At 39.2% G+C, this 27549-nt stretch overlaps 1 protein-coding gene across 6 annotated transcripts; it reads right to left on the bottom strand.

Moving 5' to 3' along the window:
- Nucleotides 1–7325: 7325 nt before the first annotated feature.
- On the bottom strand, nucleotides 7326–27361 carry MFSD11 (major facilitator superfamily domain containing 11). Of its 6 annotated transcripts, XM_076353476.1 has the most exons (16): nucleotides 26674–27077; nucleotides 25185–25303; nucleotides 24686–24843; nucleotides 24305–24475; nucleotides 22699–22754; nucleotides 21574–21681; nucleotides 21067–21146; nucleotides 20872–20968; nucleotides 18596–18654; nucleotides 16128–16269; nucleotides 15232–15272; nucleotides 14004–14069; nucleotides 11785–11910; nucleotides 10566–10740; nucleotides 9443–9578; nucleotides 7326–8111 (listed from the first exon to the last, which is right to left on the bottom strand). In XM_076353476.1, the coding sequence occupies exons 4-16, from the start codon at nucleotides 24398–24400 to the stop codon at nucleotides 7944–7946; spliced, it is 1350 nt and encodes a 449-aa protein (XP_076209591.1). In that variant the 5' UTR covers nucleotides 24401–24475; nucleotides 24686–24843; nucleotides 25185–25303; nucleotides 26674–27077; the 3' UTR covers nucleotides 7326–7943. The 6 variants fall into 6 exon arrangements, with proteins under 6 accessions (XP_076209591.1, XP_076209593.1, XP_076209594.1 ...); XM_076353478.1 differs by lacking the exons at nucleotides 25185–25303; nucleotides 26674–27077 and adding an exon at nucleotides 27243–27361; XM_076353479.1 differs by lacking the exon at nucleotides 25185–25303 and having other exon boundaries at nucleotides 26976–27077.
- Between the last annotated feature and the right edge of the window lie 188 nt (nucleotides 27362–27549).

The following is a 27549-nucleotide window of genomic DNA, read 5'->3' as shown; positions in this document are numbered from 1 at the left end:
TCACCAGCAAGGGCAGAGGCCCACGGTACCCAAACTGGGTCCAGCGATGGTAGCCAGGGTTAGCCACAGCCAGTGATCGCTAGACAAGGCAGGGCCGAGGCCGAGTCAGTCGTGTCAGTTAACACCTGGTCGGGATCGACACAGTAAGAGGTCAGGCATGGACACGCACCTACTTTGTAGCTTAAACAAGGACCAACAGCAAGGAACTGAGCTCAAACACAGCTCCAGAGGGGAGCAGGGGGTTAGAGCAAGGTGGCCAGGCGGGCTGTGGGGCTAGGGAAACGGCCACATGCAAACGTGCTCATAGCTAGCCCGCAGGGGGGAAAAGTCCCTGTGAACATCTCAGGGCTATCTACAGTCACTGGCCCTTCTCCACTGGAGTCTGACAGGCACCTTCCTTAACTAACAGCATTACACAACGTGCCTGGATCTCCCTCAGTACAAAAGTGACTTATCCGGGAAGCATGTCTTGAACACGAAGCTTCCAGTGTTGCAGCATTTCAAGTCATCCTCCCCTCCCAATCCCTGGGACTGGTGGTTTATTTGTTTGCTGCAGAACATTATAAATATTTTTACCGGCTAGCAAACTTTTAAATTGAATTGCTTTCTGCATGAAATGAAACCCAGTGTGCATAATGCTCTTTTCTTCCCCTACAGTCATTTTTTGTGTGTATATCAAATCACAGCAGCGCTGACATGAAAGCACGAAGCGTAGGCAAGCGCTGTTCCATGCCGACTCTGATGAACACCCGCAGGGGCACTGAGCACCGTCCTCTGCCACTGACTGCGAAAGGGCAGCACTTCGTGTCTTACCAACACGTCTGAGAATTTGCAGAATTAAGCTCTTATGAAGCATAATTATTATAATTATTCATAAATGTCATTGAGATCTGCCTGTGATTGCTGCTCTATTTCACTCTGCAATGAGGTAAGGATGGCATATGAATGTGAATGCTGGAACACTCATTTTTCAGACTCACACATGCCGTATTTTCTCCAAAACTTCCAATTACAGCACAAGTGCCCATTGTGCTGGTGAGTTTAGCACTGCATAGAGTCTACCTGCTGTGTGCCCTAACACGCCAGCGGAGAGCATCAGCCTCACACCCACGCCATTAGCCTGCTGCCTCTGAAAGCAGAGGAGGAATCCCAGCCCTGCGGGGAGGAAGAGCAGCTACTTTCATCGTACTGCAAGGTTGGGTCACCTACACACAGAGAAAACACCTAAATGGAAGCGCCAGCTGATGAACACGTTGGTTTTACCCTGTGACAAGCAGAGCATAGGAATACATGACAGCGGTCATTATAATCCTATATAGATATTTTATAGGAATATGTATAATGGGAAGAAAGGTAGTCTAGAAGCTTAGTCTGCAAGTTTTAGATGAGCATTTGGAGAAATTTCACCAAGGGTAAAGGCCGAGCACTCACTGCTGTTCTCTACCTGCGTTTTCCTCCCTCAATCATGCTGCTTGAACAGGACAGGGGCACTCTGGCAGCTTGTGATTCTTTCCACTGCCCCCTGCTTTTAGCACCAAACACTCAGTCCCACGGCAAAGGAGCACAGCACGCAGCCCTGAGCATCCTCCGCTGTTTTATTGCTACAGAGGAAATACTTCACTTCCTTAGCACAATCATTCAGCACTGGAGCTGTTAAACAAATGCTCTGTACCACAGTACACTTTTGCGAGCACAAAACAAATAAAGATGTATGGTGGTGAAGCTCTTTAAACAGGTTATCATCTGTGTAATTGTTTTTTTTTTTAACAAAGATTAATAATCATAACAAACTCTGCAGGTCAGGCATTACCACAAGATGAGTGGCTCTGACAATAAGCAGTCACCCCTGCATTTAGTAAGGATGCTTAATTGAAGCTAATTTCACTAAGTGACCTTAACAAATAGCAATTTCCCTTTAATGTGACAGAACGAATGATTTTTTTTTTTAAGGCACAAACCTTCTATTTTTCCCCCCCCTTCATGATTTAACTTTGAAGTGCAAACTCCTAAACGTCCTTTTATCCAAAGATTCAAAGGGCTGCGCGCAGCAAAATCTAACCTGCAAGGTTCTTCTCTATTTGTTCACATAAAGGATTTTACAGTCAGCTATTAAATACAGATTCTTTCTCTCAGAAATCAGAATACCAAGGCCATCCAAAGATCACACTACTGGAGCCACAGTGGATTTTGACAAATCCACAATTACTGAATCTCGAGGGAAAAATGCAGCAGGCAGAATTTGTCTGTACTGGCCTCCTTCCATGAGGCACTTTGTTACCTTCCCTCGGCATCTTCATCTCTGCAATCATATTCTTTCACATACAATCCAGCCAACTGATAGCCAGCAAAGCTGTTCCCTGCTGCTCCCTCCATGCCCTTTAATCGCAGTATGGAGCCAGGATGGAATCATGCCCTTTAGCCACACAGTTTCTGACTGGACAATAGCCCTCCACATCGACATTTAATTTTAGATAAACAGGACCCAAATACTCCACAATTCTGATGAATTTTGTGGAGTCTTTCAGACATACAACACTTGAGTTAGGAGAAAGATATCCAAAGTCATGGGAAAGGATACTGGAAGAACCCACAAAAAAAACCCCAAAAACCTACATTAGACACATTCTCCCCTCAACAATGGGGTCAGTTTTCTTAAGATGGGCTCTCAAACAGGACAGGGAAGAAAACACACTGAGACTGAAGCAGCCACCCTAATTTCCCTAAGACATTTCACTAGTCTACACCATGACTAGAATAAAGTGGTTCAAAAGGGCTGTTTAGCAGTAACAAAACATTTTCATTTTCCTAATCAGGCCCTTACAGGTGGCACAAAGCACTTCACAAAGCATTTGAGATCCATCAGTTAAGACCGTCTCCCTCTTCCAAAGCCCCTGGCATGACTGTTTAAAACAGTGACAAGAGCAATTCTGACAACTTAGCAAGCATATTAACAAAAACATTGTCTGTGATTCACTTTTAGTTGCATGGCTGTGACCACGAAAAGAAATATAGTAGGAGAGTTGGGTACACTCACTTGAAATCAGCATTTTCATTAGGATAATCATTGTGTGACCCCGTTCTCAATTATCACCAATTCTAACCCAAAGACACCTTTTATTAAAGTAAAAAAGTTTCAATTGTTTAAATTAGACTTCTGCACAGTGTCAAAATGTAAACAAAAGAGAAAGGATAGCTCGGAGGAGGACATGTCAACAGCTGAAATAACTAAGACAGCAGAGAAAGTATGAAATAAATAGAAGTTGAGGCAATGCCAGCAGTAGCTAAATGCCCAAGCTCAACTGAACAAAGCAAGCCCTTCATGTGCCAGCTGAGAATTATTCTCAGTTCCAGATTTGCTCTCTATTGCACTTTAAGGATGTTTTTTCCACTCTCTCATTAGTGCTTCTCTGTGGTACTAACACAGTCTCTGGTAAGTTAAACTTATCAAAGCATCATTCTGAATTTATCCATGAAAACTACAACAAACAGGGTCCCAACCTTGCTTCTGAACCAGTGTGGTCATATCAGAATGACAAGTATCTTGTTAAGCAGCTAACTTCTCAACTTCATCTCCATCTTTAAATTCTCCCATTTTTTAACATTTCTGCCAGCATGTTAGAAGACCTACCGGGGAACAAGAAAAACATGGTATTAACTACTGCTGCCATTCAATTAGCATAAGTGGGGCTACAAGACTTCCAAGGAAAATAGTGGCGTGGATGAAGTCTTTGAAAAAGCATTTTGCTAGAAAAATTAATGGTCATGATTGTTAGTTAAGACAGGATCTTACATACTTGCACAATTCGAGTCAAAGCTGAGTATCGTGTTTACTGGCGTGATGTTGAACATAGTGGTTCCTATTTATACTGACAGCAAGCAATTAATCATTGCCCTAGAAAACAACCTTTGAGGTTCTCTTCGTACACACCTACTCTTCAAACAGAAGCAAGCTGCTAGGCAACCTCTGTAGCATTAGTTACTGACACTTAGTCAGGTTGGTGTCCAGGGAACCCCATTCCCCAGCTGAAGTAAACTTGTGGAGTTCGAAGAAAGTCACATGGAGCTTTCCCAGTCTGGTTAACTGACACACGGTCCCGAATTTATGGTTTTCTACACTTAAATTTTTCCATAAAGTTATACCAGCAAACTCCACCAGGAAGTTCTCTTTCCAGTATAGTTTAGAACGGTCACAAAAATTGAAAGAACTATACCAGCAGAAGACTTCTAGTTTAATAACTGTACCACAGAAGGGCTTCTGCTAAGATAGGGACCTCAGTAAAGGTTATAATTTTTTTTTTTACCTTTTTTTTTTTTTACACCCCTTATGAGTTTAGCTATATCTGCAGAAATTTACAGATCTGAATTACTTATAAAGAACATTTTATAAATGGTTCTCTTCCTTATCTCAACTTGCTAACATAGATCGTACCTAATGAAATTAACACAAGTAAAAGCACATCACTTAATTATGAACAAGGTCTACAGTTGTAGAAATTTTCCTCTTTCCATAAATTCATATATTAAAATGAAAATCAACTGGCAAGACAAAAATATAGATATGCTTATATAATATGCATTAAAGACTGATTTGTAGCAGCTGCTTTGGCACTCAAATGTCAAGAATATCAGTTTTCATTTCCTCTTTAGCATTTGTTTGAAAAACTTGGGGATGCGATATGTCAAGATATTAAACCTTAGTAACAACCTAAAAGGATAAGAAGAGGAAAAAAAAAACCACCATAGGAAAGAAAGACTTCTTTTCAATAAACCCAAGCAACTTAATGTGTAATTTCGCTTATAAAGATAAAACCCCTAATATAAAACAAATCCACAATACCACAACTACAGCAAAAGCCTTTTTTCAAATCCCACTTAATTTAACAGTAAGCTCCCAATTCAGATTAACATGAAATTGTTCAAAGGCTAAGGAGGTGAAATGAATGGGGTGCAGTCTCAGGGCTGGTAAATGCTGATAAAAAGATTAAGAGATGGAATCATAAATGGATATCAGTATTACTATTCTTTATATTGCTATACCAAAAATTTTGACCGAACTAACAATTGTGCACAGCTGGGTGGATTTTTCACCTCCTGACAAATCAAAGAAATATGAGTAAGTGAAAAGCAATCATGCATCATCATCAGCTTGATTAACTGAGAATTGTCACTTAAGATCAAATGTCAAAAGCGATACTTATCTAGTTAATAGTAAAAAAAAAAAAATTGGTTATCCATGATGCGGTTTTGAGAATTTCATGATTCCTTGTAAAACTTGTCACAGAGCAGTAATACTTCACTTTAGTGACCCAATAAATAGTTCTGAACAGCCTTCTAACATTATCTGATACTGAGTCAGACCAAGCAGAACAGAGGAAAAAAAGATAGCAAAGCATCAGATTCACAGAGGTCCTGAAAATCCGCAAGTTCTAGTTCATTAGTACCCCTGAAAGTCAGTCTCAAAATGCTTTTTGAAACTACATAAATTTAGCAATTTTCTTTAATTTCTAATAAAATAGTTGATATAATTCTTATATGGCAGATGAACAACACAGAAGTTCATCATTAAAAGGGATCAATTAAAAAGCAACCTCATGAGAGCCATAACCTAGCTACAATTAAATGGCATTGCGTTAAAAGTATTTATAAGTTACTCATCACCACAAAACCTGAGAATCATTCCCCACCCACCCCCCCCCATGTACTGTAAGACAAAGTTGTTCCTTGTGAACTTCCAAGTCTTTCTTCTCTCATTGATATGCAGGGGAAAACACGTCCCAGGAAGAGTTTGGAGACAAAAGTCAGTAATTCCCCATCTTAAAAAAAAGCTCTTTGTCCCTTTTGGTAGTTGGGAGAAAACACAAGTGTCTAGCAACAAGAGAGTCCTAATCACTGGCAGCATCCTATCATCTATACCTTTTACGGTGCTCAGTATATAAAAATAGTATGCTTCAAATTACAAGGTAACAGGAGTGGATAAGAGAGAGGCATTAGAGTGCTGCTAGTCACATTAATCATATATATCGATTGAATACTGAATGCTTTTTCAGTTTGTCTGACAAATTGGAATGGCTTCGGTAACCCCTTGCTCAAACGTGTGTTCTGTTTTTTGTTTGGGTTGGTTTTTTTTGTCGTTGTTTTTTGGTTTTTTTTGTTTCTGGGTTTTGGGTTGTTTTTTTTTTTTTTTTTTAACATCATTCATTAAATCTCCTGGGAATACACAAGGCTTTCTTTCCTGGCTGTCCTCACAGATTTCTTTGCTTGCCAAATGTTCAGGTGCCCTCTCATCATCCCATTAACACTTTACTGATCTCACAGCAAAAACCTGCAGTGAATTTAAAAATCCCTTTCTATATGCCTGTAAAATAATCCCTCTCCGCTGTTTTACTGCGCATGAAGAGGGCTGTGCTTCGTGGGAGTTGTGTGTTACGTGCCCTGTGAGAGAAAAAGTGACAGCAAATGTCACAGGAGAGATCATACTCTCTCACTGAGTTTAACCTTGGGTACACCTACACACTTACGACATGCAGGAGCTACTGACACATACGGAGTCGACTTTTTTTGCTTGTCTTTAAAGATAAGACATTAACATTCTGACTGTGCATAAAAAAAGGTTGGCAAATGGTACTTTTCTAAAAACAGCTACACATGGAGTGTCTAAAAACACGTTCTTAGTGTTCCATACCTGCTGTCGGTTGCCCGCTAGACAGAAACCTAACTGCAAGTACTACAGTCACGTAGACAGATAAAATCAAGGTGAGTTACGTTCACTGCCTGCATTATATCATCTATAACAGTTTTGGATTAAAACTTAGTTTCTATGCTAGTATACTTGTTTTCGCATTTGGCAGAATAAGATTACAGTACAGTCTTCCGAAAATATACTGAATGAAACAACTTACGTCAAGTGTTTCAGGTATTTTTAGACTATGCAGTAGAATAAATACTGCAAGATTATTCTTACAGTTCACATTCCGAGTCTATCTGTACTTTAAAAAGTTATATCTTCGACAATGCTCCCATCACAGATTATGATGAAAATTTCATTGAACTCAAAAAAACTATTTGGGAGTCTGGGAGGGAAGCCATGTCTTACGGTCCTTCATATAGCATTACCCTGAGAAAGTTTCAGTAGCTATGCCAACACAGTTCAATTCTGAGATGCTGAACCAAGAGATGGTTTTCAATTATCAATATTTCACAGATCTCAGGATCACATCCTTAAGATGCCTCAGGGTAACATCTTCAAATTCTTATAAGATCTTTCGTGTCACACTACAACCTGATCCACTTTCTTCAAAAAAAAAAAACACCAAACATGCACCTGATTAAATTTAAGCACACAAAATAGATTAATAAGCAAATGGTTGGGAAACAAGGAACTGGGTGAGACAGAATAAGGCAGCAACATTTCCCACAGAAATACTTCTGCATATCTAATTGTTGAAGAAGTCATTGACATAAGCTGATTTCTCAGTGGTGCAGATGCATTCTGCGATATAATGTACCTTATAAAAATATCACTCATTCAATACAAGAATTCAAGTGTCTGCAGAACTAGAATATAGGAAAAAATAGTTTAGGGGAAAAAAGCCAAAATTGTAATTCTGTAGTGCATGGTAAAGTGAAATTAGGCAATTACATTCTGAAACGTACATCTCAGAACAGACTTGTTCAGTACATAGATCTCTACATTTCCTTCCATTTCTAATACCGGATTTTTAAGAACACGAGTACCATGCTCAGTTGATTAAAGCAAGCAAAAAGCCTTTCAAATTTGGCATTTTTTCCTCCCGTGTTTCACATTCAGTTAGACTGAGGGTGATTTAGTAGTAGCTTCCTCCATCTTAGCCTCTGCAGCAACTTGATCTTTTCACCTTCTCACATCACTTCACAAGAAGTGTGCCTGTGTTTTTCCTGATGTTGGACTAGGCGTGGTATCTAGATCAAATGCTGCTGTAGTCCGAGCCACGGGCAACAAGAGCTGCTGCTGCTTCCCACTCCACTGTAAAGAAGGTAATTGTTCCAAAGAAGCCCACGACCACCATGATCAGGAGTTGCCACTGCAGAAGGAAGTAGTTGCTGTAGAAATATGCAACTGCAGCACAGATGGACTGAGAGAAAAAAAACACAAGGTAAAACGATTATCAGTGGAGATATCCAGGCTAGTATTACTACACAAGGATTATCAAACTGGCATACACACAGTTTAATATGCAGCTCTCAGTAGCATGCTTCTGTAGAAGATATATAATCTTAAAACTTCATTATATTCCAACATATGTCTTGATATGCTATACAACAGATTTAGTTTTCACTTGTTATTTAAATAGTGTTCACTGCAGAAAATGAATATAAAACTCAAAAGTGTTTGTAGCGTCGCAAATGCAGTTCTCTGGTATTTGAAAACAGTTTGTCTAGAAACGACACTGCCAAGGCTTTAAAACAAAATCCAGAAAACCATTTCCAGTTTTACAGCATCACAAACTATTCTATATCAAAATAGCTAGAGGCTTTGACAAGCAGTGTTGCTTACTTGCAATCTATCCTTTTTAAGGGTAAAATTTTCATTAGAGCTCATGAAGAATCTTTATATTCCATGTCTATCTCAAATTCTTACTATCACTGAGAATGATGTATAAAAATGGAGCAGTGCACAAGGGAAAAAAAATATCTTTTTGAAGCAAGCAGCTGTCATCTTTTAAACTAGACGCACTCTGACCTCTGCTCCCAGCACTAGCTTGCTATCGGTGTGAGCATGCATGAGCAGTTTCAATGCTCTGCACCACCGTTTTTCTACCGATACCTCTGATCAACACAGATCCTGACCTGGAAAGTTCAGTACCAAACAAGATTAATGCCTGTGAGTGAAGTGATCTATCCAAAGTGCAGCAGTTGTATTCATATTGTATGAAGACTTTTCGTCAAGTCTCCAGTAGCATAGATGCATTTTTTTTGGCATTCTGACAACTTAAGAACAGATAAACAACATAACTTAATTCTCCTTTTGTCTGTGTACCCACCTGGTAACTCCCAGTGACACGGTACAACACCCACAACCTCTTCAACTACTATTTAAACAACTTGTTTCCTTTTAACTCACCCCCCTCTGTCAAAGAGTTCTTTGACTAAATTAATTCAGTAAAAGATTACTTAAGTAAAACCCAAGCTGGTTAACTGTACTAGCCTTTTGACTTTAAGTTACAACTCCAACACTTCTAACTTCCCTCAAAACTCGTAAGTAATAGCAGTTTTATTAGATAATCACACCAAGCTAAACAATCAAGCTACTCCTACCTAAAAAAACTTTTTCTCCTGTGAAAGCAAAAAGATTGAAATCCTTTGCAGAAACAACATAATTTTTCTCAGCTCATTAAAAAACCCAGCCCAGTATTTCAGTAACATTCCAACAGTCACACTTCCAAAAGGCTGTGCTATGTAATACCTGAACAAACTTAAAGATGGCAAAGGCAGGAGCGCTGTCTTCTGAATACAGGAATCCTAAAATGCTGAGGAGCTGGGTGTTGAAGCAGCTGTCCCCCAGGCCCAGCAGAAAGCTGCAGAATATGGCCACCTCTTTGCTGAAGGAGAAAGCGAATCAAATTTAAAAGCCATTCATTCAAAGAGCTTACACATCTATAAACTATTTTTGGCAGACTTACTTGGAAACTGAGAATGGAAGAAAGTTATCAAACTTTAAATTTCACTGGAAAAGAACTGGGAATGCCTGGCTTGGTGAAAAGAATAGTTTCATCAGATTTTAATTTCTTGAATGCTAAGACTTCTGTTACTGTTACCTGCAGTGAATTCTGCACCGAATTAGAACCTCTAGAAGAACTCATTTTGGTGTTTGGAGCCACAAAGCCCACAAGGCAGTGATTAAAAGGTGAGACACACATGGTGAGTTCATAAAAACTGCAGGAATATTAGAGAATTACCAATTCATTTTGCAGAAAAATACTCCAGTTAAATAAAGAATAGTCACCAGCACAGGCAAAAGTGATTAGAATTGCAAGTTAGCAGCTGAGTCTGCACAAACTGACAACACTGTCTTTTCACACAAATTGTTAAAAATACACCCCAAAGAAGGTTGCAATGATGAGATAAGAAAGTTCCCTATATTCTTCCCCTAACACTGAGTGGTATAAGAGACAGGCATCGCGTGGCTCCAGTTAGATCAAGTGGACTTTGACAACGAGCATTCAAAGACTTTGGAAACAGTGCAGCAGTGCAAGGCTGGTGCTCCCTGCTGTAGTAAAACAGAATTCCTGACACCCAGTACAACAGTTGCTGGTCTTGCTATTGTACTAGATGCCAGGAACGTCAGTTCTCAAGTGACAGAATTGCTACCTAACATCCTCATGCTTTTTATTCTTATGCCATTTAAATTCCTAAATTGGGTGCACACTAGTAGAATGTCTGCCTCTAATAAAAACAGAATTCCCAAAAGCCTTTTCTGTGGAGTTAGTCACTACACAGAAAAGCAGCTTCAAGGAGTTTCCTATTAGAGAAACAAGCTCTTTATATACATCTTGAGTTATACCAGCCAAAGGAAAAAGTTTACATACCTTGGAATCATATAAGCAACATCATCTGTTCCTTCCATAGGAGCAATAGGGGCATCATTTGGCATGTTGAAAAAAATTAAGTAAAAGGCTATGAAATGGACAACGATGCCTAGCATCACAACAGGGTTCCTGCCAAAGCGATTATTCTTGCTCAATAAACCGAAGATTCCTCCACCTGTACGAGTCAAAAAGATTAGATAATTAAATTGGAACTTAAGATGTAAAGAACAGAACCAAACTTAAAATACTGAAAAAAAAAAAGCTGAAAACTTAGGTTATAAACTTCCCCATATTGGATAACTGAAAGATTGACAGACATGAAAACAGTCCCAAGGAGTCTGCCAGATCTGCCAGCCCCATTTGCCAGACGACACCACCTTTGGGTTGCTAGAGATGTCCGAGATGTGGGCAGGAGATTTATCAGATGATTGCTGATGAAGACACTTAACATTTTTGCAGGTATTTTCCCAGCAGCCACTCTTCCCTCCAGTATCACAACAGTACTAAGTGAAAATGCATGGCCTTGTGCTTAGCTCTTTTAATTGCAAAAACAGGCATCTCCCCCACAAAGACAGTGGGTTGTTTTTTTGTGGGGAGTTTTTTTGGTTGTTTGGGGGGGGGGGGGGGGGGGGGTTGTTTGGTTTTGTTGTTTGGTTTTTTTAACACCGCAGGACTTGAGTGTAAGCAAGAAAAAAAGATTTACTTAATGAAAATTACCCATATTTAATTTTATTCAAATATCAGATCTCATTTAACACACGCGAACTTTTTTAAAGAAAAAATCTTTAGTGTAATAATTTTTTAAATAAATTTAAAATAGTTACGACATCACTTAAGAAATAATAAAAATGTAAACAGAATACTATTTAAAAGCAGAATATCAAAATGCTGAAAATTCCCTCATAACATTGTAGCCTAGTGTTTCTCTCATTCTAAGTCTTAGGTATTTCTTTGCACTAACCCATAAAGAATGCAAAATCTTAGGATTCATAGTCATCAGTATTTCACATCCTAGTCCACGTTCACTCTACATGGTATAATGTATAATTCACAGCGCAATAAGAACCATGTTGACAGTTTTATTTCTAATATTTCATTTTTTGTTTACATAACCATTGCTGGAAGCTTGAAAGACACTATTCAGTTAAATACAAAAAAAAAATTTTAGCAACTACATCTTAATCCTTTTTTGTCTGTAGGGTAGTAAATTTAGACTCACCTAAAATTTCTCCAACACCAATAAAAATACCAGAAAGACCAATAAGGCTTTTCTCCTCACTGCCAAACCTATTCACAGCACCAATACATGTTCCATATACTCCAGAAAAGAACGTTAATTCCAAACCTTTGAAGGAAACCAAACAAAATTGATAGATGAACTATTAAGAAAGTTATGAAAAAATTCTTTATGTCTAAAGGCTGTTTTTCCCTAAAGTGCCTTTCACATATATTTAAATGAGGTATGCGTAATAGAAGCAAACAAGGAATTTTAAACTATTAATTATGATATTCTCCTATGCCAGTTTACAAAAACTATATTAGAAAAAACAGTGTCACTAATTAGTGTCACATGCACTTAGGTTCAGTACTGCTTCTGTTGACACAATCCCTGTATATAGTTTATATTGCTACTTTTCAAGAACTTCGGAATTTCATCCATATGAAAGGTGCCACGTAAAATAACACAAAGTAACTGAAGAAATAAAGCACAATTTCAGTGTAAGATTTTTTTTCCCCACAAGTTATGGCATTCCTAAGAAAGTCCCTGCATCCCCAAATACCAATAAGGAGCTAAGATTCCTAAAACGGACTGCTACTTTTCTATACATACATAACGAACTAAAACTGAGAAAGAACAACTGCTATTTGTTTAAAATGCTTCTTTCTTTCTCTTGCCATTACTGCGAGGAAAGGTAACGTAGCTGAGTCTGACTAGCATGACTATAAGCAGCCAGTGTAAAAATATCAGTTACTTAATAAAAAGAATATTTAAAACTGTGCAAAGTGTTATGCTTAAGCAAAGAAAAACAGTTCAAAAATAAAATTGTTTCTAATTCACCTCCTTTGTCTTTTGCTGTCACAAAGATATGGTACACCATATCCTGGGCTACCAGTAGCAGGCAACCTAACATGATATATGAACTGCATATGCCCCTCAAAAAGGGATGAACTTTGAGTAGTCTTAACAATCCGACCGTTAATTTTGGAAATAAAAGCTTTGTTGGCTTTAGAGGATTTTGTATTGTCCTACGGAAAGTGGCAATATCGGCCAAGAGCCACCAGATGGCAGCAGCTATTTTTTCCAAGCTGGACTGAGGTTTTTTCCTACTACCTTTAAGACCAAATTGCAGATTAATCAGGCAAAACCTGACTCCCTTCCCTTGTTATCTTGCTTCACATTCCTGTTACTAAATTCCCATGCACTAAACGTCTAAGAGGAATTCAAGTTAGTTAATTTGGGTTAACACAACATTGGAGATGCTGTGAAGTAACTTGTAACTCAGATTAGTGGCTGGTGCAAGCTGACTTCACAGCTACTACTGCTACTTCTCTACCAGAAGCTGACTGCAAACTTTGGCAGATGTTATGGCACTGTTTATGGTTTGTTCACACCTAAGTTTTTCTTTTCACCCACAAGAGCTAACAACAATTTTTCATAACAGTGACTCAGAGCTGAGGTTCTGAAGATGAATCTATTCTTCCTAAAACTTAATTTGATCACAAACAGAACTACATCTGAAGCCAATTAAGGAGCAAGAAACCCTCCCAGAATCCATTAAAGGCTCCCAGTAACATTTTTAACATTTTATAGTATTTCTGTAGAAGAATCGCTGTAGTATATGGCAAAAATAAATGTATTTCTATTCTACAACTCATACCTTGGTCTAACAATGGCAGACCAGGTTTAACTAAAGTTGCCAAAAAGAGAGCAAGCGCCTGCCACAGCAAATACCAATGACAAAAATAGTTGAAAATAGCTAAACTTTTTCCCAATAGAACCAAGACTAAGATGAAGACTGTTAGAAATCTCTCATGCCTTAATGAAGGTGACACTGAAAGTGTGATGTACAAACATTATTTTAATTCAAGTGCAATGCAATTGTATTAAACAATCTACAACCTATTGATAGTGTAATGCCAAATCACATAAAAACCACCTATGTAAATTTTGCCTAACCCTCAATTTGGGACCCAGAACTGTACTGAACCAAGCGTTACTACATCTGTCAGTACCTGCAGATTTAGGTGCACCCCTCCTCCCATACAGAAACGCTTTCCAGAACAGAGAAATGTCATAAGTGACTAACTCATTCAAAGTTAATTGAAATATTCAAGTAAAGTTTGCAGAGGTATAGAACTGCAATCCTGCTCTGGGGTTGTAATTCCAAACAATGCCCTGACACTGCTACATGATTATACACTCTGCTTGCTTCATACCTGTGTAGGCTGTTGTAACACTGAGAAGCATAATCTCTTTGGTGAAGCTCAGCTTTATAGATTTCTCTGTAAAGACATAGTAATGGAAATTAATATAACTTCGATAACACTATTAAGAGAAGCTACACTTTCTTTCGCCCTTCGCTTAAAGCAAAAATAGGTTAAAATTATGCAAACTGTGACTTTATTACAGTAAACAGAGTGCTAAACAAACAACTCTAACCTGCCCTTTAAAAGAAATGTGGTGATCTGAAATCCTTTTTTGTAAGAAACACAAGAGGGGGGGAATATTAAAGAGAGGATATACAGTTTTCAATTAGCAGACAATTTTCTGCTCGTTGTATTCTTGTACTCTCTCTCAGTTCATGATGATTGTCTCCTAAAAGGATAAATAAATTCTCAGTGAAGATCTCCACATTCTCAAAACAAAATTAAGTCACAGGCAGACCACATCAAACTTCAACACAAACTGCAGATGCTCCAATTCAAAATTGTTGTTTTTAAGTGGTATCATTTGGTGAGAAAATAAAACAACATGTAACTTCTCCTTTATCTTGTTACAGTAGTGATTAAAAAAAAAAAAAAACACCGACCCAACTTTCATGCACTAGCATTCCCAAGCAGTGACCCATTCTTCCAGAGCTCATCTACAGAAGGAAGCTATTGTGAAATAGCTTGGATCTGAAACTACATCAAGAAAGTACCCCTGGACTATACTAGTATGTAACTGAAGTAAAGTCTACTTCACTTTCTTTGCTTGCAGTCAAGCTTTGTTTGTATGATATCATCACCTGAAAGGAGCACTTCTGAAGCACAGCCAGCCAGCTCACACCAATCACACATCAACAGTAATTTGACCACACGTTCGTTCTGTGGTTCCCAAGATTTTCCAGTTGCAAGCCTCATTTTGGCTAGTCTCAAAATCACAAATACTCACATCGACAACTGAATTCCTATCAGGCTCAAAACTCATCAGTCCTGTGTCCCTGTGTGAACTGTCATCTCGGGTCTGAAAACCACTGCCATCTGGCAGTCATTTTCTGAAGAACATAGACCTTCAGGGATGGCCTGCTAAGTGGAATAACTGAAATGCATTCTTCAAACCTTATTTGTTCACAAGTTTGTGTTCCAAGTGATTTGTACATGATCACATTATCAGCAGAATCATGGAGAGCTGGAAAGGATGTCAGTATTTTTTGAAACAACTCTTATGCGAAACAGTACTTACTGAAGGCAGCCACTGCTCTCGTCATTTTGTTTTGTGCAGACCTGGATAAACAAATGACTTAATCAAAACAGAAAAAGAATAACCACATTGTATCACTATGCTGAAAGGCAGCTTAATTTTTCAAATCTTCTGTACATTTTCTAGCCCAGCATTATATACTGGAATATAGTAATGTATTATTAAAAGTTTCTGAGACTCTAAACTACTAATTACAAAGTTTATTTGCTTTCTGGGCTAGTGAATGTCATTCAAAAATTAACCTGCTTAACAGAGTCTTTCTTCTGAGCATTTTTAGCTTTGAACATTTTTTCACTGGCATACTTACTGATGTTTTTCTAACATTTTCAGTGTTCTTTAAATAAAGCAAAAATATTTAAACTGATGCCTCAGGCAAAACTGTACTGAATCTATCTATGTACCTATGTTCTAATACATACACTTCTAATGTATTTATCAGGGTGGCATATGTATGTATTTAGAGAAGATGAAAAACATGTTTCAGCATGTAAAAGATAACCTATAAAAAGGGAGTAATTTTGGCTTATTCCAGCCTTTAAACTGGGCTGATGAGGGCAAGACAGACTAGGAAAGGCAGATACATGTTTAATAATAGTCAATGGAGAAAAGAGGTAAATGGTATCTTTCCAAAGGCACTTGCTCATTAATGGAAACTTAACATGCAGTACTGCGCTCCACCCTTGAGAATGTGTCATATGAAGAACATTAATTCTCACTTGTTAAGGTACAGACACTTTACTATTAAATCTGTAAATTCTACAGGTTGTTCATAACATTGATTGTTTCCAGTTCAGAGAAGAAGTGAATGCGATGTTCCATTGAGGAGTAGGAGTACAAACGAGTGCGTGTGACAACATATTATTGCCATAAGCACTTACGAGCTGTCCCCCAGGATTTCATTAGTAGAATCTTCCTCCCCTGGAGTTTTCGTGTCCTCTTGTTTCCTAATCAGAAAGAACAGAACTGTGCCCACAAGACTGATAACAGTCAGAGCAATGAAGACAGTTCTGCGATCGCTCTCTGTGGAAAAACAAACAAGAGTCATAACTAGATGTGCAAAAGCAATTCAAACCAATTCAACTACCTTCAAAGAACTAATACAGACATACTATGTAACAGTGTTTAAAATGCATACTAATTTTCTAACTTACCTTTCACGTGGAGCAAAAGGTACCCAGCTGCTGGCAAATTCCTGTCTCAGTTTTATGATGCCAATAAAATATTGGCATATTAAAGAGTGTCACTCGTATTTTCTGCCATGCAAAGGCTATGACCAAGGAGGAGCCAATTAACAAAGGAAGTGCATAAATTATTAGCAGAAGAAAGTACATCTTTCAAGACTTATATAATTCAGAGCGGACATAGCAAACTACCCCAAAACCCTTCAAATTTCTAAGAAAAAGCTCTTTACCAGTATCAGAAACATTAGTGCTGTAACATCATAAACTGGTAGGCTTGTAAACTACAAACGCCTTAAAACCACTGAAACCTCACTAACTGACACAGCATACAATATGCAGCTGGAGGAAGGTAATTGCTGCCCTATGCACCAGCTCTGCTGCACTAACCAACTTGTTTGCACAGGCAAGTCTGTAATACAGAAGTCACTCCCATTTACAAATATTGAGCAGTGAAAAAAAGCCAAGAAACAGCTAACACTTGTGATTGAACTAGTGTATGAGTCTGAAGATATCGCCTACGCTTGTATTTACTTCCCCTTTAGCTTAGAAGTAAATGCAAAATTGTTCTACATCAATTAAAAATAACCTGTGTATGATTACAGATCAAAAAGAGAATATGTGCTTCACCTTGAAATACCTGTAATATTTTTATATAGGTAGTAAAAGGAAGGAGGAATTTATTTTTAAAAGTTGTTAAATCTTCTGATATCAACATTTTTTTAATAAAGAGGAATCTTAAGACATTTAAAGATGGAGGAAAATGTAACAGCAGAACTCCCTTATAGTTAATTGCTCTATTCTGTGGTTAGCAAGAGCAACGAAATTTAGAACGCATAGAATTTCAGGCCCACTAAAGTGTCTCCAATACTTTCAATAACATTTAAACCTTTGTGTTAAAGGTGAGGGAACATGGAAGATAACCTTGAAAAATTAACCTGTGCCACGCTACCAAGCCTGTGTCTGTGGAGAACCTGAAAAGATGGATCTAATAGAAGCGTGAAGTGGACTATTCATCTCAACAGGGCAGTATTTCTGAAGCCTGATAATTATAATTTAAAAGTCAACAACTTATTCCTGATTGACTAGAGCAGAAGTATCCTCATCTTCTAAACGTAAAAGAATTGACCATTCAAGTAGATATTTTACTGTAAGACTACAATAAGGAAAACTCTCACAGTCATTATAGAACAGGACAATCAACCCCATTTGTTTACAAAATGTTGTTTTTCCAGCAATGCTTGGTTTTTATAATTAAAATCTTAGATTTTGCTCTATTTTCACCATCGCAGTTTTCTTAGTTGATACCCCCACCTACCTCGACTTGCTTACTTAAACAGTTGCCAGAAATCTGTTTTAAAACCACTGAGTCTCAACCACTATCCAGCTTCTTAAGAGTATTAATAAAGTCCACTGTTCTCTAATTCCTGCTCTTTACCAGTCTAGCATGATGGCAGACAAAAAAACCACAGTATTAATTACAATCCCATCAGGAAGTTAGTCTTCCTTTCTTGGCATAGTTTACAAAGACTAAGTTCTTTACACACTCTGCCAGCAATGCTGCCAGTTTAAGCAGCAGCAACCCGCCCTCAGTCCAGCTGCACATCTCAACCTCTGTCTTGCTACACTGCTTTGTGCCACCACAATGATTAGTGCAGCCATGAAGCGAACGGGCATGGTTTTCCTTTCTTTTCCTTTATTTCATAGGCTAACCAGTCTCCAATCTGATTTAGAAGGACAGTCTACACCAGGAACTTACTTTGGAACAGCATAGTGTGTATATTAAACATACAGCCATTCCAGAATACCTTTCCCCCATGCGTATTTTGGCATAAGCGTGTCTGCACAGGGAAAATCCCAGACTAGCTACTGTGGAAAACCTTATTCTAAACTAGCATTCTGAAAAATTTCATAGACAATATCCAAAAGAAGGTACACAAGTACACTGCGTGCAGGAAAACAACATAGATAATACAAGGGCCGCGAGTACCATGGAACACTGAATCAAAAAACATACTCCAAAAATAGAGCATATCTAACAATAAACTGGAAAAAAAACCTGTCTGCTGTTGTATAAGTTTCTTGCCACTTTCCAGTTCATTATTTCATGTTTATTCATGCTACTGTACTTTAAAGGATGGCCTCCCATATAAACAAGCAATACCCACCTGATATGTGAGTTTTTCCTTGCCAAGCGAAGTATATATAGAGGTTTCCAAAAAACAAGCTGTAAACAAAAAGAACAAAGGTGAACAGCACTTTTTGTGGTAAGATTAAGGTTGTAGCATCACGGTAATAGTATTCTATGCAAAAAATAGTACTGTGCAATTGTGAAAGAAAAAGACACTAGCCACTCTCCATGCAAACTGCTTACTCTATATCAAACTTCAAACGCAGTAAAGGATTCTTCCCCATAATGCTGGCTATTCATTTTCAAGAATCAAAACACAAGGTGGTAGCAAAAATGAGGAAATCTGTATCTATTGCCTCTCTCTCTAATTTTGGAAGGGCATATGTTAGAAAGCTGACATATTTATGGAGATGATTTTGTAATGCTTCCTTAGAAGAGTCATGTGTCTTGCCTGAAGTATTGCCCCAGCAATGCTAAATTGGTTGTTAACAGCTCAAGGGAAATTCTGTGTTCCTACCTACAGTTTCCTGAAATATAGTAATTCTGAATGAATAGTGATTCAGAAGAACCTTAGAGTCAAGTTTCCTCATATAAAGCATGCATTTTACTCACTGTAGAACACACAATTAGTTGGGTTTGTGAAAATTGCTACTCTGATAACATATGATATGTTAATTCCTGAACCTGAAACTTAAGAAACACAAAAAGTATGCCACTGGTTCAGACTGATGTTCTACTAATCCAGTATTCTGTCCCCACAGGAGCATTAGCAATGCCATTGAATGCAAGCTCACCAGCCAGCACTTCCTGCGATTCATACCCCTCATTATCTCCCAATATCCAAAATTGCTGTATTAGGGGTGATAAAAGGTATCTCTCTTCAGCAACCATTTGTGGACCTGCTGCCAATGAATTTGTTTGATCCCTTTTTGATCTTGCTGACACCATCCAACTCCACACCCTCCTGTGGCAGCAAGTTCCAGAAGTTTAATCACCCACTGTGTAAAGAAGCACTTCATCTGTTCCAAACCGATCCTCTTCTAGTTTCATCAAGTGACCCGAGTTCTAGTACAGTAGCATTTGGTGAGCAACAGTTCTACATTCAGCTCACCTGCTGCCTTCATGTTTTAGTAAGCCATCACTATAATCCTCCTCAGACACTTTTTCTCCAAAGGAGAGAGACCCAGACTTTTTAGTCTCTCTTCAACTCAGCAGCTCTATCTTCTTGCAAATTTTCATTGTTTTTCCCTCTACCCTAATTACATCACACTCTCCCAAGAGGCATAAACTATATCTGCACAAAATACTCAATGGCAGCAACACAGCGTCCACTACCTTGTTCTACACTACTTTTCTTGATGCCAAGCATTTTGCTGGCTTTTTTGGTTGATGCAGCACTCAAAGCTTAATATCTGAGAAGTATCAACAACAAGTACAATATCTCTTTTCTGTCTTCTGACTGCCAGGTTCAACTTTAGTATCGTCACTTCAACTTGTCAGTGAGCAGCAAGGTCCGGCTGCTCCATCAGGGAAGGAGGGCTAGGAGGCAAGGGGGATAACACATCCAGCAGAGAAGGTGCCTCGCCAGCTAGAGCCCAGCCCCACAGTACTCAAGCAAGGCAAGCAGGGCAGACCCAAAAATTGTAGGCAGGGTCAACCAAGAGTCCAGACAATCATACAAGCTCGTGTTGACAAGGCAGGTCTAGAGATCAAGCTGGGAACTCAGTCCACAAACCAGAGTCAGGTCCGGTGATTGCCACGTGGGTCCACAGCGACAAGGCAGAACAAAGCCAAGATGGGAAGTCAGTCTGTGGACTGGGGTCTAGGCCACCAGGATCCATGGCTGTGTCTGAGCTGGAGACCAATACTCCTCCAATACAGCTCCAAAGGAATTAGGAGGCCCAGGGCTGAGTTTAAATGGGGGTCCTGGGCCCATGGGCAGATGGGAAGGGTGTGGTGGAGGTTCCAGGTGAGGTTGTTGAGGACCATTTGGGCTTATTAGTGCACTCAGGATCCTGACACAAATTAGCGCAGCCCTCCACAATCAACAAGATTTCTGTTACGTATGTCAATGCTCCCCTAACAGAAATGTATCTTCTTAGCATGTCGAGGGCAGAGGCTTGCAATATGTAACTTTCATTCATTGTTCTATAATGCACAATAGCAATAGAAATGTTGCTTCCAGCCTTCCCTCCCACTTCACTGACTGCAAGGTACCAGTGGAGTATTTTTAGATGGAGTCTCCCACTTATCAAAAAATGTAAAAAGTAGGATGTGTACACAACCAAAAAAAGATTAACAAATAAAGCTTACCTGGACTGTAAGAGTGCCCAAAATACTCCACTGTTCCTTCCAATGGTGTTTTCATCAGAATTTACAGTCAAGCAATTTCCCTGTGCCGTCCAGAGTACTGAAATATACAGAATATATTGCTCAGGAAATAAAAATATTTTAGAGGACTATTCAAATGTAGCAAAGAATAGTAAGCAGGGTAAGAACAAGGCTTACCAGCAGCTGCAATGCCAATAAAAACAGAAGCAGTGTAGAAAGCCCATGTAGCAGGTTGGATAAAAATGGCAATGTATAGGCTAGAATAGAACAGATCAGTTTATTGAATATAGACTTAAAGTGGACAATGCTGTTTAACAATCAGGTATGTCACTTAGTTTCTTCTAAATCAGCTACTCTCTCTTAAGTGATGTTGGAAAATAGTTCAGGTCATATGTGAAAAAAAGTAATCTTTTTAATCCACTAAGCACGTAGAATTTTTTTTTACATAGTCATTAATCTGAGACCACAACCTGAACTCCACAGTCAGCAAAGTCTGGAAATGCTGTGGAAAAAATACACTCTGTTTCCAGTAGGCTGAAGTACTCTGCAGTTACACATCTAAAGATACAGACAGTTGCCTTCCGTAGCCAGTACAATTTCGTGTATGGCATGGTAGCCTTAGGTCTGAAAAAATGAAAGAAAGACTTCAAAGGAAGCAGACAAAAATTCAAAATTAATACTTACCTATAAAATATGCCACTAACCACCATGGAGAGTTGAGGTCCTACTATCGCAACCACTGAAGGTGATATAAGATTTGATGCAGAGAATACTCCATAAATAATGGACATGCTACATAAATAAACACCAAAGGTGATTAAGTACTTAAAATATAGAGTATAAGTGCAACTGATTTAAGAATGTTCAGTCGATTCCAAAGTGTCAAGTTAAGTACATATATAACTTAAGGAACTGCGTAACTTTCACGGTCAAAGATTTCCTTCCTTTCTTCTGTTACCTTCACCCACTGCACTCTATATGAGAAAATAGGAGTGTACAGTGTTTCCTGGATTGCTGAATAGAGTCCCAAACTATTGCAGGCAAGCACGTCTTGTAATTTACAACAGGCATTTGTCAAACTGTGCCTTAACAATAGTTATTGTATTTTATGCCCAGTACTTCTAGAGGAGAATGTTCCAGAGCCTCATTCATCTATCAGTGAGGTTTTCATTTTCTGCCAAACACACCACAGAAATTGTATAGATGAATTTTGTGCCAGTTGTATGCTTAGTTTAAATTAAGACAGTAAACCCTTCAAAGCAGCAACCAGGTTTTCCTATATGACAGCTTAACTTGGCGTACAAAAGGTCCCTGATCACGCTTGGCGAGTTTCGCTATGCCAGTGCAATAAAACAAACAGAATGGCTTTTCGTGGCTTTGCTTCTCATCTTTCTGACTGCTCCTTTCACATTTATGTTGCAGTATTTCCTGGAAGTTGATCCACACCACCTATCCTACACAAACACACAGAGGTGTACAAGGGCAAACAACCAAGGCCTTAGTTAGCAGTTTTATTTATTTTAAAACTTCCACATTCCTTATCTCCTAAGATAAAATGCTGAGAATGTGATGGTGTTTTTTCTCCCCACAAAGAAAACATGCAAAACAGATATGTAGTTCAACTAGAAGTAATTCAGAGAAGAACTAGAGTGAATGTGAGAAGCCCATGTTTTAAACTGCTTTAAGTACGTTATTAAATTGTGAAGTCAGCAGAACACTACAATCTCTTGAGTATGCCTCTGCCAGATGGAATTATAACTAGCTTCACCCTGCAAGGAGCACAGTAATAAGAAGATATGTGTAAATTACCTTGTGTAGCCACTGCCATGAAAATCTGTGTTGTTTAAATTTGTGATAACAGTTTGCTGTGAGGAGAAAATCATATGTTGTAATATGTTAGAACATATCTTGTAGTTTGAGAACGCTTGCATCAGTTTGAAGTCAGTATTAAACGTTAGCATTAATCATTAATAGACTCTACAAAGTACTTAAAATTACCTTAAAGAGTTAATTACAACTCACAACACCTCCACAATGAAGATGAAGGAGATATTTGGCAGGGAAACATCCGTGTTTGAAGCAGTAATTAGTTCTTTAGGATTATATCATGATGTCATCAGAGACCTTAAAATATTTCACAAAACTTTTGTTTCACGAAACACCTCTCTTAGGTAGATATGTATGACTATCTTAATTTAAAAAGTGGGGAAAAAAGGAGAAGTTTCAAAATACTCTTAATTTGACCTAACTATGAGCTTCTGGTAAGAGTTTCCGTTCTTTTCGGTTTCCCGTTATTACCCTGTTCCTTTCTTTTTCCCTTGAATCAGCTTTAGTGATCATGAGACCATGTAATTAGTTGGATTGGTGGGCAGATCTGATTGAAAGTCACTTGTAATGACTTTAATGACAATAAATTACGTGACTGCATGATCATTAGGTCCAATTTAGTGAGGTGCTGTGAATTCATTGCAGAACTCCTAAGATCACCGGGCTGTACTTCTGTACAGTATCAGACTGCACTATGACTTTTACAAAAACTATCCTAAGTAGTCATTTCTATAATGCAGTGAAGGACATTTATATGTCTGAACCCTGAAAGGATTCTTCTTGCATGCAAGAAAAGAGAAGCTGTAAGACCTGTAGGCTCAAGAGGTACGTTGAAATCTAACTGTCCTTCAGGCATATAACGAATATTGAAAGCGACGCCAACAACTCAGTAAGTTAGAGGATCTGGGCTAAGTATGTCAGTAGCAGGATACTAAAAATTTAAGTAGTAAGAGTACAATCTGCTTTTAATAGTAAATTTGGATAATGTTATGCCCAATCTTGCTTCAGCATGCAGAGATACACGATACTAAAGCAGTAAATTACTTATTCAGATGGAAGGTGACTTGGCAGTTCTAGCAATTGTGGAAGTCTGACTACTTGTCAGATGTTATCCTCATACTCCCCCTCAATGTCTAGTTTGTTAGAACAGAAAAATATGCTAGATTAAGAAAACCACTCCAGGAAAAACTAGGGGCGTGGTTAATAATAACAACTTAGTCAAATATTTTGAAAGGAACTATATAGAATAATCAGAAATATGGAAGGTCCAATGTAATTCAATTGTTAAATATTGCAAGTGTCGAAACAGACACTATTTTAAAGTTCAAACATTTGATAAGATTCATTAATTTTCTACTTTCTAAGCGATCAGGCACAGTTACATACGTAGCTATTCTATCTTAAAGAAATAAACTGCTTAATTATCCAGTTAAGCAACTTAATCTAAAAAGAAAGGAGACAAAATGTCAAGGTGTCTTGCACACTAAAAAACCCCAAGTAAAGCAACTCTTACATTAGAGTACACAAAAGACAAGAAAGGATGAATAACTGTGATAGAAATGTGACATGCTTTGAAATTCACACCTACCGCAATATTTCCACATGTTTGGAAAGCAGTGAATATAAACATAAATGAGACTCCCAAAATAATTATGTTGAAAAGTTTTTTTGATTCAGGAGACATTTTGTGTTTTCTTGCCAAGTCCTCAGCTTCAGTCTGGAAAAACTCTATTTTCTTTTAAAAGTTTCCTCTTAACCTCTGTTAAAAACAAACAAACAAAAAGAATAAATCAAAAAAGAAAGCTTCAAAAATGACGATTACTTAGAGCTACTTATTAGCTGCTAGGCCGTAACCATCAACTAATCAAGAATCTGGTGACTCTCTTAAATCATGTACAGCAAAATCAGTAACTCGAAAAGAACCCAAAGATAAAGGTCTGGTACAAAGGTAAAGATCAAGATTCTCTACCTTTTCCCATGAAGTTAACAGGGCAGACTGCAATGTTACTTCCTCATGACATCCCTCTCCCCCAAACGGAGCAGTTTTCCAGATACCGAGCTAGTTAAACGGCTCAGTTTCTTGCCGTTGTTCTAAATGAGAATTCCGGTCCAAAGCCTTTAAATCACCTGACAAAGGAGAGATGAGACATTCGTACACGCGAGTCATTTCCATGCACGTTGGACAGGAAATAAGGAACATTTCACAATCTTAGATCAGCTGACCCAGCCTAGAAAGCCCTTGTGCACCATGGGAAATGCAGTTTTATGAAAGTACACTTTTCTACTTGAAAGGGTGGAAATCTCCCAATCCTTAAAATAAAAGGATTTGCACAGGTTTTTAAGAATTATAATCTCTATCCACTAAATAACACGCGGCAAGATAAAAAAAGTCTTAGAAAGTAATCTAAGATAACAGTTTAATCAGCTGAATTCAAACACAGTCATTCCAAAGGGAAAATGATTCCCACCTGGGAGATGCTACATAGCTCAGTGCCACCAGCACACACGCTCTGCACGGTGCTTCTGCCTTTCATTCTCTCAGTGACTCAGGAGAGGAAAGAGTCTTCATAATCTTTCACTGCTTTGTCTCGAGGAACAACATTCATTTTTAGCAATTACATATTCTTAATATTTTACTTCACGGTATTTCTAAATAATAAATTTAAGATCAATTGATCTTTAAGTTTTGAAGACCTCCGGTAAAACGTTAGCAAAACTGAAAGAGCATCACATGTCTTGTATCAACCGAATGGCTGCTTTTTACTGTTGCTGTCCTGTGTCTATCCTGTTGGGCCTCCAAGTCAGGATTGGAGCATTCAGCTAAATCGGCTCCACTTAACTGCTGGCCAGAGAGGAAGGGAAATCCAGAATTGATTGGAGTAAATGACAAATCACCAAATTTTACCTCTGCTATCTACAGTAAAGGACTTAAATAAAATCCGCATCCCAGCTATCGTTACGTATTTAATACTCTTTTAATTCCCGAGTTGTATTTTCTAAAAAATTTAGTTTTTTCAAAACAGTGTTTATCTTTTACTTGTGGAAGAAAGTCAGTATGATTATTCAGAGGCTGCTTTACAGAGATCCAATTAGAATATCAAGGTGGGTTTTTTTTAACACATGCAAAGCTCTCTTCTTCCTTTTCTATATTATGAATTTATAGTAACAGATTTTTAAGATCCTCTAGGCCGTGTGTCCCACTTACGCCTCCTTCCCCTTGTGCCAGCATAAGCATTCCTCTAGCTGCACGGCAAACTGGACTGGTGTGCCGGACCAATTCTTTTGGCAACAGCAGCAGCTTGTATTGAAGTGACTGAAACTAGGGAGAAAGGGACACAGGAAACTCCCTCTGTCATTTTAGGGAAATAATTGTAAAGATAAACTTCAAATTTCTCCTTAGAGAAAGGGTTTCAACAGATGAATCAGAAAATTTTTAATCAAAATTCTCTGGGGAAAAAAGAACAACCAATGCAACACGAAGCAATACAAAATGTGAAAGCCGGTACTAGTTTATTTGATTTCTTGTCTTTTGTAGCAGGAAACAAACTGTTGCTTCTGGGTTTGTATTGACATCACTGCTTATTGTTACACTTCTTCAATGCAAAAAATATTAGACATAATTACAGTAAGAATAAGGATTTAAATTCTAATACTGAATTTGCTTTCTCATATTGATAGTCACTGTGTTAAACAGATCAGTAGAGAAGTCTCTCTTCTTCGTTTCCATTCTTTTTTTTAACATACTGTTACAAAACAGATGGGTAGAAGCATTTATCATTGTTGGAAGATGAGAACTAAGTATTACAGTTTATACTTGGTGTTTGGGCATTTTATTCAGTGCCTGAAGTGACATAGCAACAACTTTTGGGGTGGGGGAGCAGCTTTCACCAAATTCCCTAGACAAAACTCAGGGAAACCTGTTTGTCATCCTTACACGAGGGCTGTGCTAATCCTCACCCTTGTTCAAAGCACGAACTTGCAGAGCGCGCTGTGTGTAAAGGAGGATTTCTGACGTTTCCCAGCTCGGCCCACAGCTCTCTCGCAGGCACTGATGCAGCCCCTGGAGTTCGCCTTGCCGGCAGCGTGCGGGCAAGAGGGCTGCCTACGCGGCTCTGCCACCGCACCGCAGCGCGCACCCACCGCGGCGCGTCCAGAGGAGGCTTCACCAGGCACTGCTGCCGGCAGGAGGGGAAGGAGAGCCCGCGAAGCGCCCACGCCGGCCAGCCCAGTCCCCTCACAGCGGAGACCGGGGAACTCACCCGGCTGCAGCGGGAGCGGGAAGGGCATAGAGCTCCCACAGCGGCTAACCCTGGGAGAGGCGCCCTCGCAACAGCCCGAGCCGAGGGCCCTCACCCGTCTCCCCTCACGGCGCTCTCCCCTCCCCGTCCGCCATTTTAAACCGTCACCCCCCCGCCCGCGCGAGAGCCGCTCCCCTTCGTTAGCGCTTTTTTTTTTCACGCGGCGGGGGCTGCCCGCCCCTCCTCCCCCCGGCAAAGACAGGCCTCGCCTTATTTCCGTTTTTTTACCGTTTTCGGCACACATTGTTCAAAATTTCCCCGCCTCCGCCGAGTCCTTCCGGGTCACGGCGGAGCCACCTTAACGGTCACTTTCAACGGCAGGCGAGTTATTAATTTAGAGGGCGATTTACCGTGCGCCCTCCGAGGCCGCCTCCGGGATCCGCGGCCGGTAAGGAGAAAAAAAAAAAAAGACAAGGCCGCCCTCGGGGAGGCCGCCGCCGGGCGCGGGGCGGGCGGGGCGGCGCGCGCCGGGCGGCACTTTCCCTTCCGGGTCGCCGTCGGCCATTTTGTGGCGTTAAGTAGGCGCGCGCGGGCG

This window comes from Aptenodytes patagonicus, chromosome 16, assembly GCF_965638725.1.
Source record: "Aptenodytes patagonicus chromosome 16, bAptPat1.pri.cur, whole genome shotgun sequence".
In the NCBI taxonomy this organism is placed as follows: Eukaryota; Metazoa; Chordata; class Aves; order Sphenisciformes; family Spheniscidae; genus Aptenodytes; species Aptenodytes patagonicus.
Note: the sequence above shows the minus strand (reverse complement) of the source record. Positions and strands in the feature narration are given on the sequence as shown.

Bases quoted from the DNA above. Each gene is read 5' to 3' on its own strand.
- MFSD11 (XM_076353478.1), bottom strand. From the start codon at position 24,400: ATGTCTCCTGAATCAAAAAAACTTTTCAACATAATTATTTTGGGAGTC. The intron at 21,147-21,573 runs GTAAGTATTAAT...GTTCTATTCTAG, and splicing joins GTTAGTGGCATATTTTATAG to CCTATACATTGCCATTTTTA. The intron at 9,579-10,565 runs GTATGTAAACTT...TTTCTCCTTCAG, and splicing joins GTTGCTTATATGATTCCAAG to CAAAGAGGTGGCCATATTCT.